The following is a 14,486-nucleotide window of genomic DNA, read 5'->3' on the forward strand; positions in this document are numbered from 1 at the left end:
TTCTGCATATGTAACAGGCTTTATGTTGCATTTTATTCCACTTGCCAAATTGTGATAAGTGTGTATATATTTGGATTTATGGCTCAAGGGCGCCCTCTCTCCCCGAGAGAGTTACTGTCATCATTAAGTGCTAAAACATCCAATTACAGCATTGTACATTTACTTGCCAGCAAGCTAACTAGCTTGTGTGCTAAAATAACTTGCTGTTCTTTTGTAGTGTGCTGCGTTAGCTGCAGAACAAGCCAACTGTATGACAGACCAGTACATACTCTGCTCCTGTTCAGATAATAAATGGTGGCATACACAGACAGAAAAGCCTCCCGTTCAACGGTTTACACACAACGCAGAGTGAAGGGGTTTCTTGTTGCCAGATCAGCTTACACCCCAATTTAATAAAAAAACGATCATAAGCATATAAAACTCCATATCTGCATCAAATAACCAAAAATGGAATGAATCGTCGCGACCCAAAAAGAGTGCAGTTAGACAACCAAATACTTAAATTGTGAAATGCACCCATGGCCTCGTGGCAAAACCACAACAAAGTGAAAAGCTGCCATGAAATGTGAGCAACAAAAAAACACCAAAATCCAACCTAGTTAACCCTCCTGTCGTGTTCGGGTCAAATCTGACCAGTTTACAACTTTCATCAATCATAAATATTGTGTTTTACATTTGAGTGCCTCAAGGTCTCATGATATCTTCCACACGAGACATTTAAACATATAAAGTTGCTGATCACCATTTCCATTGATATTTCAGTGGTTTAGTCAACTTTGTAACACCTGTGGTGTGCCCGGTCATAAATGACCGCCAAAGGAAATGAATGGGATTAAGAACTAGCTGATGTTCATCCATCAGATGGAACCAGAAGATGAGGAGATTGAAGCTGAAGCAGAGATAGAGGAGGATGTCTCAGAAGTGGAAGACAACATCGATGGATTTTGGAATTCGTTTTCAGTGTCTATTCTTTGTATATTCACTGCAGTTATTCATGTTAACCAGCCTGAGACATTGTTTACAGCTTAAAAAGCTATTAAATAGAATTTGATGATGATTAATGGTTTTTGTGTTACTGTAAGAGAAGTTAAAACAGACCAAATTTGACCGGGAACACCAAAGTCAGGGGGGAGAAACGAACACGACAGGAGGGTTAAAAACTGTAGGACTATGGTGAAATGAAACAGCCAAAATCAAACATAAATAAATAAAAAATACAAATAAATGAATGAATGTTAAAAACAATGAGTGAGTGGAAACGACGAGAGCTTTGATTTTGACCATAAAATGACAGAAAATCCATCTACCAGCCCAACACTGTGTTCCCCAGCCCAGGGTGATCAAAAGAAGGCCAGTTGGACGGAAAATCTGGCAACACTGTTCTTGAACGAGCCAGTTACAACGAAGTTACTCATTTTTACTGTATCTTTATCTGTCCCAATAATCTTAATGCTCCTGTGAGAAAATGTATGCCAATGTAGCGCCTTACAGATTGCCTAGGGGGTCAAGAATGTTTCAAGATGCAAACTAAATAAATATTTTCAGGTATGGACAACAATATATATCTACAACTGTATGCATAACTTGGTGCGGGACAGTAATACATTGGTATCTTTAATAATGACATGAAGTCATTAGAAAGGGGTGAAGCACTTGTGAGATATGGCAAAAATAAAGTGTGATCAAATCCCTCTTGTAGCCTTTGAAGACTTCTTTAGGGACAGTATAACAGAAGCCATCATTTCATTGAAGCCAGGGCATCTTAAGAAAACATCTTTATACATCTGTGTGTAATCTCAGGACTTGATAAATGTAAGCTACAGTAAAAGTAAAGGAGTCAACCCAGACATAATAAATAAAATGAACTTTATTGGTATGAAAAAGATTTTATATTTACAGTATTTGCACATCATGCACAGCATAATATTTACAATAACTATTCCTCTGATTAAACACAGTATACTGTATGGTTCGGGTTGTAGATCAGATACATTAATCAGACACCAGGCGGCGCTACACAGCAGCTTACCGCAACCGGTCAGACGCTCAACAACATGCTGCATTCAGGTACCCCTCATAAACTCCTACATCATAAACTCCGAGGTATAAAGTCAAAACTTTTTCAAAATATGTTTTGAAATTTACCCTGTAGAATGAAGAATTAAATAAGTGAAAAAAAAAAACGTGTTTCAAGGACTCATTCAAGGTTTCAATGTGCTAAACTTGCTCTCATATCAACCAAGGACCAATGTTTGTCCAAAAAAAGTCGACTCCCTGGGTGAATACCCGAGACATTTGTTAGTTTTACTTCGTTTAAGTTGTCTGCGACTTTCATTTATCCATTTACCAAAAGGAATGTTTGCTTTGGACCCAGTTGGAGTTGTAAAAGTACTGTTTATATAAAGTATTAATGAAGTGATTTCCATGCTGTTATGACAGTTGGTGTGCACAGAAAATAATCTCAACTCTCATTTGTGCCCAGTGCATTGAAGCATACAATGAAACTTTTCCCACAGCACATGAAGGCATCATTAAAAAGCAGCAAAGAATGGCAGGCAGCTCAGATACTTTGCTTTCTACTAAGCTTCAGGCTAAGTTGCACAACTGAGTGTTGTGGCAGCAGCTCCCTAATAAAAAAAAGTCATTTGAGGTCGACCCCTCAGGATTCATGAAGCGTGCAGTCTGTTGGAAATGCTCCGTTGGCTGAGTCTTCCGGCCTTGGAGAGAGTCTTGCTCTGGGTCATGGCCCCATTTTCATGAGCCACCGCCTTCTCTTCCTCCTCCTCCTCCTCCTGCCCCACCTTTCTTTGCTGTAATTCAGCCTCTACAGTTCTCTGCTCCCGGGCCAGCATGAGGAGCATCTCTGCATCCATAGGTTCACCGGAGGAGAAAGGGTGGCACACGGTCTCCACCAGGCCGATGACCGTCCCCAGCACTGCAAACACAGAGCCCACCAGGTAGACCTTCAGCAGGCCGCGGCTGGGCTTCTGACTCAGCATCTCTTTGGCGAAGGGGATCAACTCCTGCAGGCTCGTCATATCTGCCAGCTCTGCTTCAGCTAAGACGCAACAAAGGCCTGAAAAAATGAGTCAAAAAGGAAAAATATTAGACATAAATCAATCAATCAATCAGTTAAAACTTGCAAAAAATAGATGGTTCTGTAAGATAAACTATTTCCAGTCATTGCACAGTAAATGCACACTGTGTCTAGGAACTAGTAATTACAGTTGCAACCATTCAGCCATGTATCAACTCTGAGGTTTAGGGTTAACTGTGCAGCAGCATGAGCAACTGCTCTAATGGATTTGCACAATAAATAACAATAAAAATACACTAATAAAATATAATTCTTTTTAACACAGATAATACATTTCAACCAATAGTTTTAAAAAATAACTCACTGTGAAGAAGTTCGTTGTTGGTTCTAGTCACAGGTTCACCTCACTCATGAGTTCCAGTTAGCTGCAGAACACACCTTTACTGGAAGTTGTGGTCATTTATAGCTCCGCTCTCCCCGCCCACATGGTGACAGCAGCTGAATATTCATGGAGCACGGAGGCCTCTGGAAGCCAGAGAGAAATCAGGCTTAGAGCCAGAAACTTTGACCCAGTTATGTGCAGACTTCAGCACAGTCAGTGCTGCTGCTAATGTTCTTACTTATATTCTAGCTAAGCTTGGAAGTGTTCAAAAGTGAGTTAACAGTGACTATTTTACTTTGTGTTAAATGTAAGTTTATTACAGTAACAATGTTAGAATTTTCTGTGTTTATTGAAGATTGATTATTTGAAACTTATTGCAGCATTGGAGACGTTGTTAAGAAAGCCCAATCAAAGGAGAAAAGAAAACATTACATGACATGAAGAAATGCTGCAAAACACAACACTAAATTGAGTTGGTGCATCATTATAAACACCTCGGCACCAACACTGATGACAAGCTGTCCTTTGATTTCCATGTTGATGCTGTGTGTAAGAAAGCACATCAGCGTATGTATTTTTATAGGAAACTTCAAAGTTTAAAAGTTGACAGCACTTTTATGAAGATGTTTTATTGAATCTCTTCTTACCTTTTCTTTTATCTGCTGGTACGGCTCACTTTCCCTCAAAAACTTAAACAGACTGCAGACAACTGCAGGGTATTGTAAAAGTGTGCGGCAGAATTGCAGGTATGAACCTGACCGACCTCACAGACCTGCACAAGGTCAGAACTCAGAAAGGCCCGTTTGGTTTTAGCTGATCCGAGCCAGCCTTTAGCCGGTGAGTTCTTGCTGCTTCTGACAGGCTGCAGATACATCATGCCAAGATGCAGGACCAACAGACACAAACACTCCTATGTCCCTGCTGCCTCTGGCTTTTTAAATTGTTAAACAACATAGATTTGTACTTAGTGTGGTTCTTGTGGTATTTTTATATTACTTATTATTTATTATTGTTTTGTGTGGTCACTGCTGGCTGTACAGTAAATTGCCCCTCAGGGATAATAAAGTTACCTTGAACCTTGAGCCTTGATAAGGCTTCTTGTAGGCTAAAATCTCTTTTAATATAATGTTCCTGCAATGTATTGTTGAAGCTAAAATAATAATAATAGGTCATTTTCAAACATTCATATATGATCATTTGTTGATGTATTTCGCTGGGTTGTGTCTACTTGCAGAACATTTCTATATGTTATATAATGACTTCATATAGGTGCCTCAAACCAGGTAGGACAAGCTAATCAGCGGTTAGCATGCTAGCACAACAGTAACCGGTGGTTAGCATGCTAGCGCAAAGGCAACCGGCGGTTAGCATGCTAGCGCAACGGTAACTGTGATGCTGTCGGTGAGGCGTGTTCTCGCACGAGAGAGTGAGAGTGAGCTTCCGGTGATGAAGAGCCCAGGAGGAGGGGCCCAGTTTGATTGACAAAATGCAGGAAAAATCCTATTTTACCTTCAAGCCTGTGAAAACAAGTTTTTACCTTCTCAATGTAAAAAGCTTTGGTAGGTAAAAATTGTTTACTTTGCACATTGGAAGAGTGGTTTTGAAACATTTTGGTGGGGTTTTCAGTGAACCACTTCATGCAAATCTGTAATTTTCCACATTTGCTCCATGCACCTGTCTGAGGGTCTCTTTGCAATCAATCAAAAAAGCCCACTGTTCAACTGCTGTGCAGTCATGGGCAGCCTCAGTTGCCTTCATCCCCCTATTGTAACATCTGATCACATGTGTAAAACATGGGAAACTCATAGGTTTTTTTTACTAAAGGTAAGAAAAAAACCCTCCAGAGCCTTATATCCATTGTATCAAAGTTCCTGTCTCAGCTAGTGACATTATAACTGCTTTAGAGAAGTGTTCAGAGAACTAAAGTTATCTCTTTATGTTCAATAACTTGGAGTGATGGCAGAGGAAGGAAAAGAAGATTAAAATAATGGTTGGATAAGTCAGTCAAAGGTGAAGACGTGATCAGAGGTCTATAAAAAGAACAGCAATAAAACGTGATGTCCCTCTGTTTGTTGACAGGTTGGTTTGTTGTGGGTAAGGTTGGATAAAAGCCATGCAGGTGACCAGTGGTCTGTTCTTGTGAGTCCTCCACATCGACAGTCATCGAATTGGGGGAAAGGTTGTGTAAACCTTTTTACCCAGCAGCACGTCTGCTGTTCCTCTACTGGCTGTGAACTGTGGTCAGAGGGGAGACAAGACGTGTGTGCATGCACGTTCTGAATCATCGGCTGTACACCAGCTGAGGAAACGTGACGAACGTGGAGGGAAGCAACTCAACTCTATTCTTTAAAAGTTCCTGTAACTGTTGTTGTTATCAGTGTCTGAAATAGCATACGGTTGAAAATTGTGTTTTTCTTTTTCGAACATTTTGAACCACATGTCTGGACATTTTAAACTTTTGTGGACCTTTCCTTCTGCTTTAGTGGGCCAATCAAATGGCTCCTATTCATAAAGCTGCAAGAACCTATATTTTACAACAGTCAGTTCCGAACAAGTCATCTGATTGGACAAGAGGCACTCCATGAGTGCTGATATAGAGAACAACATCGCTGGGACTTTTCACTGTGTGTAACACTCAGCCTTAGCCAGGCGTTCTGAGTAGTGTTAATTAACATTACAGCAGACTCTTCTTTTACTGGTTGATGATAAATTAAAACAAACAAAAACAGCTGATCTGTGCTAAACTGTAGACACAGAGTGCAGGAGAATGTTTGGGTTGCTTGGCAACAAAAGTCCAGTTTCAGTGAAGTTGTGTAGCTAGTTGAGTTGGTGGAGCATTTGTTGTTTATATAATCTGCTTACTACTAATTTGCTGCTTGTATAACCGTTTAAAAGCAATATCACTCATTCGAGGTTGTGATGATTGTCCTTGGCACTCGGCCTGCGGTGTCCTTCCTATGACCGAATCACAGCAGTGCGGATATTCAGTACAACATCCTGACCTCGAGTGTGATACTGTTTAAAGTTGTAATCTTGAAGATCTCAGTTTCTTTGGCGGCACCTCATGGTGATAAACGGTAATTGCAGGAGCACACTTCCCAGATATCCAGACAGTGCTGCGTGTGTGACGTTCACGGTTGGCTCCAGTTGTAACTCTTGATTTTCCTGGCTGACGGTCGCTTTCCTTTTTAGACAGTTTCCTTCATCTGAGCGTCGAGTTTGTTTCTTTTTCTTTGGATTTTCACTTCTTGTTGAAGTTGTATCTGTAGTCATCCATCTTTTCTTTGTTTGTTCAGCCATAGTAGATTACTGTTTACTCGCAACACTTGCAGATCAGAAAAGCAGCCGCTTAGCTCCGCCTACCCTCTCTGGCAGACCAACCACTGCTGGGTGATGGACACGCGTCACTAACTGGGCGCCGCTTGGGACTTTTTCCTTTACGATATACTGCAAATGCAAAGGCTTTCATCAGTGGGCCATAGGCTCAATCACCATTGTGTTACCTCATTCAGTGATACATAGTGACTTAACAGACATTATCTTCGAGATTATCACTTTAAATAGACATTTTTCATAGCAGATGAACACAGGTGTAACTACCAAAATAAATAAATGGCTGCTTCAATATTTGGATTTTAGAGTGTTTTTTCTGTAAACTATCATTATGACATCCGTGTGTTTCCCACTATGACAACAACTTGGAATAGATCTTTGTAACATAATCATAGGTCATACCTGAGGATACAGGGAGTTTCAGGGTGAGGACACAAATGTACATTGAATATAACCAATATTAATATGAGTTTAAGTACATTTGAGCAAAAAACAAATTTGTATGTATATATGGAAAAAAATATTCTAGGGTGATAAACCTACATCAGATTTCATTTTCAGTATCACATAATTAAACAATAATATACAGCAAGCAGTCCATTATAGCAGAAACAAACCCTGACAAGGAGATGAAAGACTTGCAGGTCTCGTCTTGCAGCTGCTTACTAAAGAAATCAATTATCTGAGACAATAGAGTATTTAACAAAGCCGTGTTTAGTTAGTTTCACGTATATATCTTCATATTAGTAAAGTTTATTACAATATGTTATTCCCTTCAATTAGCAACCTGCACAATATTAACCTCATTGTTTAAAAGGAATGTGTTTATTCCATCAAATCAGTACAGAACAGCAAATAGGTCAATACGTGTTGGAAAAGCATTTAAAATTCTCCACATATTAATCTTTAAGGAGCTTAAGACGTAGACCCAAGGAGCAGAGAACTACAACCATTGGCCGACGTTAAGCACTCGACTTGTGCTTAAACTGGTGCTGTTATTAGGTTGTACTCAATAAGAGTCCTTGACAGTGTTGGATCCCACTGGGGGAAAGGTCACATTAGACATTTGACGAGGGTGTTAAATTTGGGTCATTGTCTGTAAAGCAAATTGAACTGTGCTCACATGGATCTAAGTTCATTATCAGAGAAGTTAGCATTTAAGTCAGTCAGTGTTTCAGGCCAATAAAGCACTTGTTAATGCTGAAAACACATCAGTTTTTTTAATTCTGCCTGTGTATAATTGGTTTGTGGACCACAGTTTTGAAGCGTTAGTTTGGCATTATGGCCAGAAGTGACCATATTTGTAAGAGAGGGTGGAGCTAAACAGGATGGAGAGGTTGGCAAAAGCTAATGATGATAATTCAACTGCCAACTAGCTAGAGTCTACACCAGCTGTGTGGTGAGAGCTGACTGGAGATATATAGAACATATCAATATATGAGAAACAAGCTAGGAACAGTGAGCACAATTAGCGCAAACATATGAAAACATAATACAAGATGATCACTTAGCAAAAAAAACAGAGCACAGACTTCTTGGATGGTCTGCATGAATAATCCTCCAATTTGCAACAACAGCACAAACTGCAGCTGCGAAGTTAAGTGGCTCCATTAAGCTAGCAGACAGCTAGCTGGACCCACCAGTTCCTCAAATCAGGCACGCCCTTAATTATGCAGAATTTTAAGCCTAAATATAATTTAATGTTGTAATCTGGAAGATGTTTCTCTTGATTTTCCTGGCTGACGGTCGCTTTAGCCTGTTTGCTTCATCTGAGCGTCAAATTTGTTTCTTTTTCTTTGGATTTTCACTTCTTGTTGAAGTTGTATCTGTAGTCATCCATCTTTTCTTTGTTTGTTCAGCCATAGTAGATCACTGTTTACTCGCAACGCAGACACCGGAAAACTAATCGCTTAGCTCCGCTTAACTCACTAACTGGGCACCGCTTGTGATTTTATCCACGAATGTCACCACAGCCAGCCAGTCCATAATAATACTATATACTGCAAATGCAAAGGCTTTCATCAGTGGGCCAGAGGCTCAATCACCATTGTTACCTCATTCGGCGATAGATAGTGATTTAACAGACATTTATTTAAAAATCTTTGAGAGTATCACTTTAAAGGTATAATAAGTAGGATTTTTTCTTGCATTTTGTCGACCACACATTCAAACTGGCACAGCGTATACTAAGTACTAAACCAACCAGATTCAGCCTCGACGTCTGTCGACCAATCATCCCGCTGCTGTCAAATTTTAAATCTGTTCTCCTCTCTTCCGCATGTGTATACCACGACTTTGCGCTGCAGAAAACGCCCGATCGCAAATAATGCTGTGTCTGGTAATAAATCTGTGGCAAGCATCTGTCACGTAAAATATCTGTGTCATCTTCAGCGTCCTCATGGCTGCAGGCTGGCCACAGCGTGCCTTCACGTCCGTTTCACAGCCACGCCGTACAGTACGTGCAGCACTGGCTTCTGTCGCTTCAGCCTCTCACAGGTGGGCAAAGTAACCTTCTCATCTGATGTGTTATGATCGCTCACATCCAGAAAGGTAACTATATATATATATATGCCATTGACTGGTTCCCTTACCATAATACAGGGACTCTGTGCTTCAGGGAAAATCATCGGTATAATCATTCTATCGTTTTTCTCTTTATCTGCCTCATTCAGTGTTGCAAGCAGCGACACTTTCCATCAGCTTTCTCGTCATTATTTCATTACGGGGATTTAGTAGGTTAAAAAAACTTGCAGGGGTTGGCGTGGTTTGATTATAAGTCTCCAGTTCACGCCAACGTTACAGTGAGGCTGGCAGGCGTGAGTGGGGCGTGCAACGGATCCACACGTCCTCCGCCTTCGAGGTTAATCCCGGTCACAAGAGCTCCAGCCGCTCAGCGCAAGTTTCAGGCACTAAATTTCACAGCATTAAATTGACGCGGTTATTCCCGTGGCTTTCCTCTTTAAAAGTTCCATCAACAGTCGTATCACCTGGTTCAGTGTTAAAAACGCATTTCATGCATTCGGGCTGTGTATTTATTGCAGTTTTAGTCAGAGGTGCTCATTTAGGGTGTCTCATAGCCTCTGTATTTGGTCACTTCTGTCTAAGTAAGCTATAAGAATTTATTTTATAGAAGCACTGTCAAACCGAGTGGTAATACTCAGCATATAAAATCTGTCTCAAGTATAAGTCTGACGCTGATATAAATACGCATGCATTAATTAATAAAATAAATGAGTATTCCTTAGTTATATATAAATAAATAATAATAAAATAAATAAATAATATAAATAAATTAAAATAAAAAAATCAGCACGACTATTCACATCTATATGGTATATTAATTAATCTATACATTCATCACCTTCATGTTCATTGGTTTAATCATCATATCATCTTTTTAGATTCTAAATTCATAAAATGTTAAGCAGTATTTTGCATGCATGTCTCTATATGATCGGAGAAGCATTTGCACAAGTCACATAAACATCATATTGTGTGAGCAGTTGCTTGAACAATCACCTATCAGCAGGGTCATCTGCAGGAAATGCACTCTGTGCGAGTGCAGAAGCAGCGGATCGCAATTGTGTATTGCATCCAGCTCCCGTCTTTGATCATCTGACAATTCGCTTCAGATTGAGCTCTTATTTATCGCTACGAACATACACCTGCATGTAAGTAAGCAAACAATTCATCTAGAAGCTGAGACATCTCTGATGACCATGTTGCCCAAGCCGTTCAGTGCTTAGATTTCCAACTTTCTCGTAGGCATCAGAATGATGGATCCGACCTCTTCAACAAGCATCTGAAAAGCTGTTCTTCTTCTCTTGATGTTAGAATGGACTAAACTTGCCTTTTCAGTTTTACTAATCTGCATCATGATGATATTATTCAGCTAAGTTAAAGTAACATTCTCAAAGATTCCATGTAAATATGTCCTTTTAAGTCTTCGAATGCCGAATGAGGTAACACAATGGTGTTGGAGCCTATGGCCCACTGATGAAAGCCTTTGTTTTCGCAGTATATAGTATTATTATGGACTGGGTGTCTGTGACGCGTCTTCCATCTGCCAGCAGTGGTTGGTCTGCCAGAGAGGGTAGGCGGAGCTAGCGGCTGCTTTTCCATCTCTGCAAGTGTCTCGAGTAAACAGTAATCTACTACGGCCGATTTAACAAAAGTTCAATGACTACAGATACAACTTAAAAAAAAAGAAAGAAGCAATGCATATAGGGGATGTTATGAACCAAGAATGACGCAGTTTATTTCGCCGATACAGACACAGTAGCTTCATCAATCTAAGGTAATTATTTATGGAATGGGTAATCCCACACTCTTGTAAAGATCAATAGCATTTTTTACATTTAGTCATCATGACCTCTTCAAGCTAGTGAAGGTCATCGTACCTCATTCAGCAGCTTGGATCTTATCATATACGGCCAATCGCTGGCTCAGAGGTCTATCTTGACCTCACTCATGTACGGCCAATCACTGGCTCAGAGGTCTATTGTGACCTCACTCATGTACGGCCAATCGCTGGCTCAAAGGTCTATCGTGACCTCACTCATGTACGGCCAATCGCTGGCTCAAAGGTCTATCTTGACCTCACTCATGTACAGCCAATCGCTGGCTCAAAGGTCTATCTTGACCTCACTCATGCACGGCCAATCGCTGGCTATCAAGGTGAATGCGAATGTCTAATTGTAATTAATTGCAATTAATTATTCATGTTACTGTGTTTTATCCTTTTAACTGTGCTTAGAATCCTGTTGCTGCCCGGTAAGGTAAGGCCTGCATCACTGAGAGTGGTTGTATGGCTCTGTCATTTCTTCACATTATTGTTTTGGGGGGTATCCTATTCTGCTCTCGGCCTCTTGACATCCTCAAGTACATGAAGATATCATGATGGAGTCTAATCGACAAAGACACTGAAAAAAAATCCTAGAGGAAACACTGCTTTCCCATGCGCCATTGTTGTGTTGACAGTTGCCATGACAACGCGGACAGCTGAGTTTCCAGGGCCTCTACTGTTTAATTATCCAGCAGGTTAGCAGCTTCTGTTTACCCACAACAATACATTTATTTGTTAAATACTAGAAATAATAATGGTGAGCAATGCAATTTTTAATCAAACTTAAGTAACTTTATGATAGTTAGTATTCCCTCATATAACTCAGTTTGTCATACACCTAGTAATAAACAATATGAAGCTTTGTTTGTAGTACTAGCTCTCACAAACAATATTCAGTTGCTACAAGTAACAGTAATTACATGTTCAATGTTTGATAGGACTTGCCTCAGCTCTTAAAATATTTGGATTCTTCTTTACGCCCTGTGATTGACTGCCGATCAGTCCAAGATGTGCCCCGCCTCTTGCCCACTGACAGCGGGGATCGGCTCCAGCCCCCCTGCGACCCTGAACAGGATAAGCGTTATAGATAATGGATGGATGGGTGGATTCTTCTTCATAAGATAGCTGAGCTCTGCTCTATGGCATCTGAACTAAATGGACAAAGACTGTACGGTGAAAAATACTTCTCAGCTGCTTCAGAAGTGGTTCTCTTTCCCTCACCCTCACCATTTTGTCTCATTTATTCAAACAGCTCCTCCTTGTTTGAAAGGAGAACGTACATCACTGAGTTGTTTGTGTGCATCAAAATCCTGACCTTGCCAGTTGTCCCTGGGGCGGATCTTGCCTCGTAGTCCGTAGTTTACACAGGTGTTCCTCTAACTTTAACCAAAGGCCATGTTTAAAGGAAGGAAACATCAGGCTGTAACCAAAAAATGAATCAAAGCTGCAGCTTCAATCCGGAGCTGCTGGAGGCATGATGGTACTTGTCTGAAGGTGTATGTGCACAGGAGCCTTTGTGTGCGTGTGAGGTGAGTCAGAAGACACACCCTGTACTTGGACTTAGTCAGTGTGTCTGCGGAGAGTGGAGAAAAACATGAGGTGTGTGCTCAGCTGGGCCTCAGGCTACTATCCCTTATACAGAGGCGATGATCAGAAGGACTCCAGCACACAGCAGAGTCACACAGGGCCTGCTGAAACACTGCCTGCAGGGCATGTATTGTGTCTGAGGGGAGGGAGGAGATGTGTGTGTGTGTGAGACAGTGTATCACACCCAAGAACTGCATCCTTTTCTGAGTGGAAAAGACCAGGAAACAGTGATTAAACAGACTAACAAATCATTACAAGTCAATACATCTTCATCATCTCTGTGGACATACATATGTGAAATGACACTGAGACAATTCAGACATTTTAGGAATTTCAGTTTTCTTTTTTCGATGAGATATACACCTTTGTGCCTTACATCACTCTATATGTCAGCTTGCTTGTTACTTCAATCATTCATATACAATCAAAGCCTTTTTTCTCTGTTTTAATGGTTCTGATCTTTGAGTTCCTAATTTTGAAAGTTTACAAGAGTGAAAAACAAATAGGAGCTCTGAGTAGAGTCGTTACTCCTTTACATCAAAAGGAGCCAGTTGAGGTGGTTCAGGTATCTGATTAGGATGCCTCCTGGGCGCCTCCCTTTGGAGGGTTTCCAGGCACATCCAGCAAGAAGGAGACCCTGGGTGTACTGGAGGGATTATATATCCCACCGGGCCTGCACGCCTCGGAATCCCCCGCCTGGGTCACCTTGCTTAGCCTGCTGCCACCGCGACCCGATCCCGGATGAGCGGAAGAAGATGGACGGATGTTTCTACATTGTTTAGGCTTCAGTTTTAGCATGTTTTAATACATTTTGTTAGTGGTGCAGATGAAATGTGAAAATGTGTAAGTTTAAGGGCTAATGTATGTATGAATTATTGTACTTAACACAAAATAAATCATATGCATACACAATGAACAACTCACACATATGACAGAGACTTTTGACCAATTTAGAGTTACTGACAGTTAATGTTTTTTTGTATTTACACGAGTACGTTGTATCATTATAACGGAGTATTAGGGCCACATTAAAGAAAAAAAAATTACGAGAATCAAGTCATAATATTACAAGATCATTACACAGCTTTATATGATAATACTTCAGTATCAGTTTCACAAATACGAAATACTTTTGGCACATCAGTACCACTCTGTCACAAGTATCAGGACAATAAAAAGTGATTTTATTTGAAAATGACTCGTGATTTTGGTCATGTTAGCGCTGGCAGCTGGCTGCTCCTCTGATATTCCCCTTTAACATAACATATAGGCCAGCCATAGCCTAACATTATTACTTCTTTATCGCAAAATTGCGACTTTATTCTTGTAATCTCCAATTTTTTTCCTTTAATGTGAGCCTAATACTTAATACTATATTATGAATACTGTCTTAAAAGATTTTAATCTATTTTTAAATTGCACATTCTGTTACCTTAAAGGCCCCACAGCTAGAAGGTCATGTTTCCTAAAAGGCTTCTGATGCCTAATACACATTATTAGAAGTTCTATATTCTACAGTGAGCACTACATACAGAACATCGAGTACATGTTATAGCCGTTAAAAATCAATAAACTTTACCATTTTATACTAACAGGAAATGACACAATACTTAATGGTTGTCAGTGAAACTGAAACGTTGGAAGGCTACTGTCAATTAAACTTTACATCATTGCTAACAACATTTAATTTAATATTTGTTTGGAGGCTGTTTCACCCACACGTCATGGTTTCCTCTGTGAGCAGCTCCTATTTCTCCTGTGTGCATCAACAGGACAATTCGTCTTTAATTTACACCCCAAAC

General features: G+C 40.3%; 1 protein-coding gene across 1 annotated transcript; it reads right to left on the bottom strand.

Moving 5' to 3' along the window:
- Window positions 1-1,885: 1,885 nt before the first annotated feature.
- LOC138606410 (G0/G1 switch protein 2-like) lies at window positions 1,886-3,038 on the bottom strand. The gene has a single exon (XM_069678881.1). The coding sequence runs from the start codon at window positions 3,036-3,038 to the stop codon at window positions 2,667-2,669; it is 372 nt and encodes a 123-aa protein (XP_069534982.1). The 3' UTR covers window positions 1,886-2,666.
- Between the last annotated feature and the right edge of the window lie 11,448 nt (window positions 3,039-14,486).

Source organism: Semicossyphus pulcher, unplaced genomic scaffold, assembly GCF_022749685.1.
Source record: "Semicossyphus pulcher isolate SPU_LCO1_2020_fin unplaced genomic scaffold, fSemPul1.0.p SCAF_3, whole genome shotgun sequence".
In the NCBI taxonomy this organism is placed as follows: domain Eukaryota; kingdom Metazoa; phylum Chordata; class Actinopteri; order Labriformes; family Labridae; genus Semicossyphus; species Semicossyphus pulcher.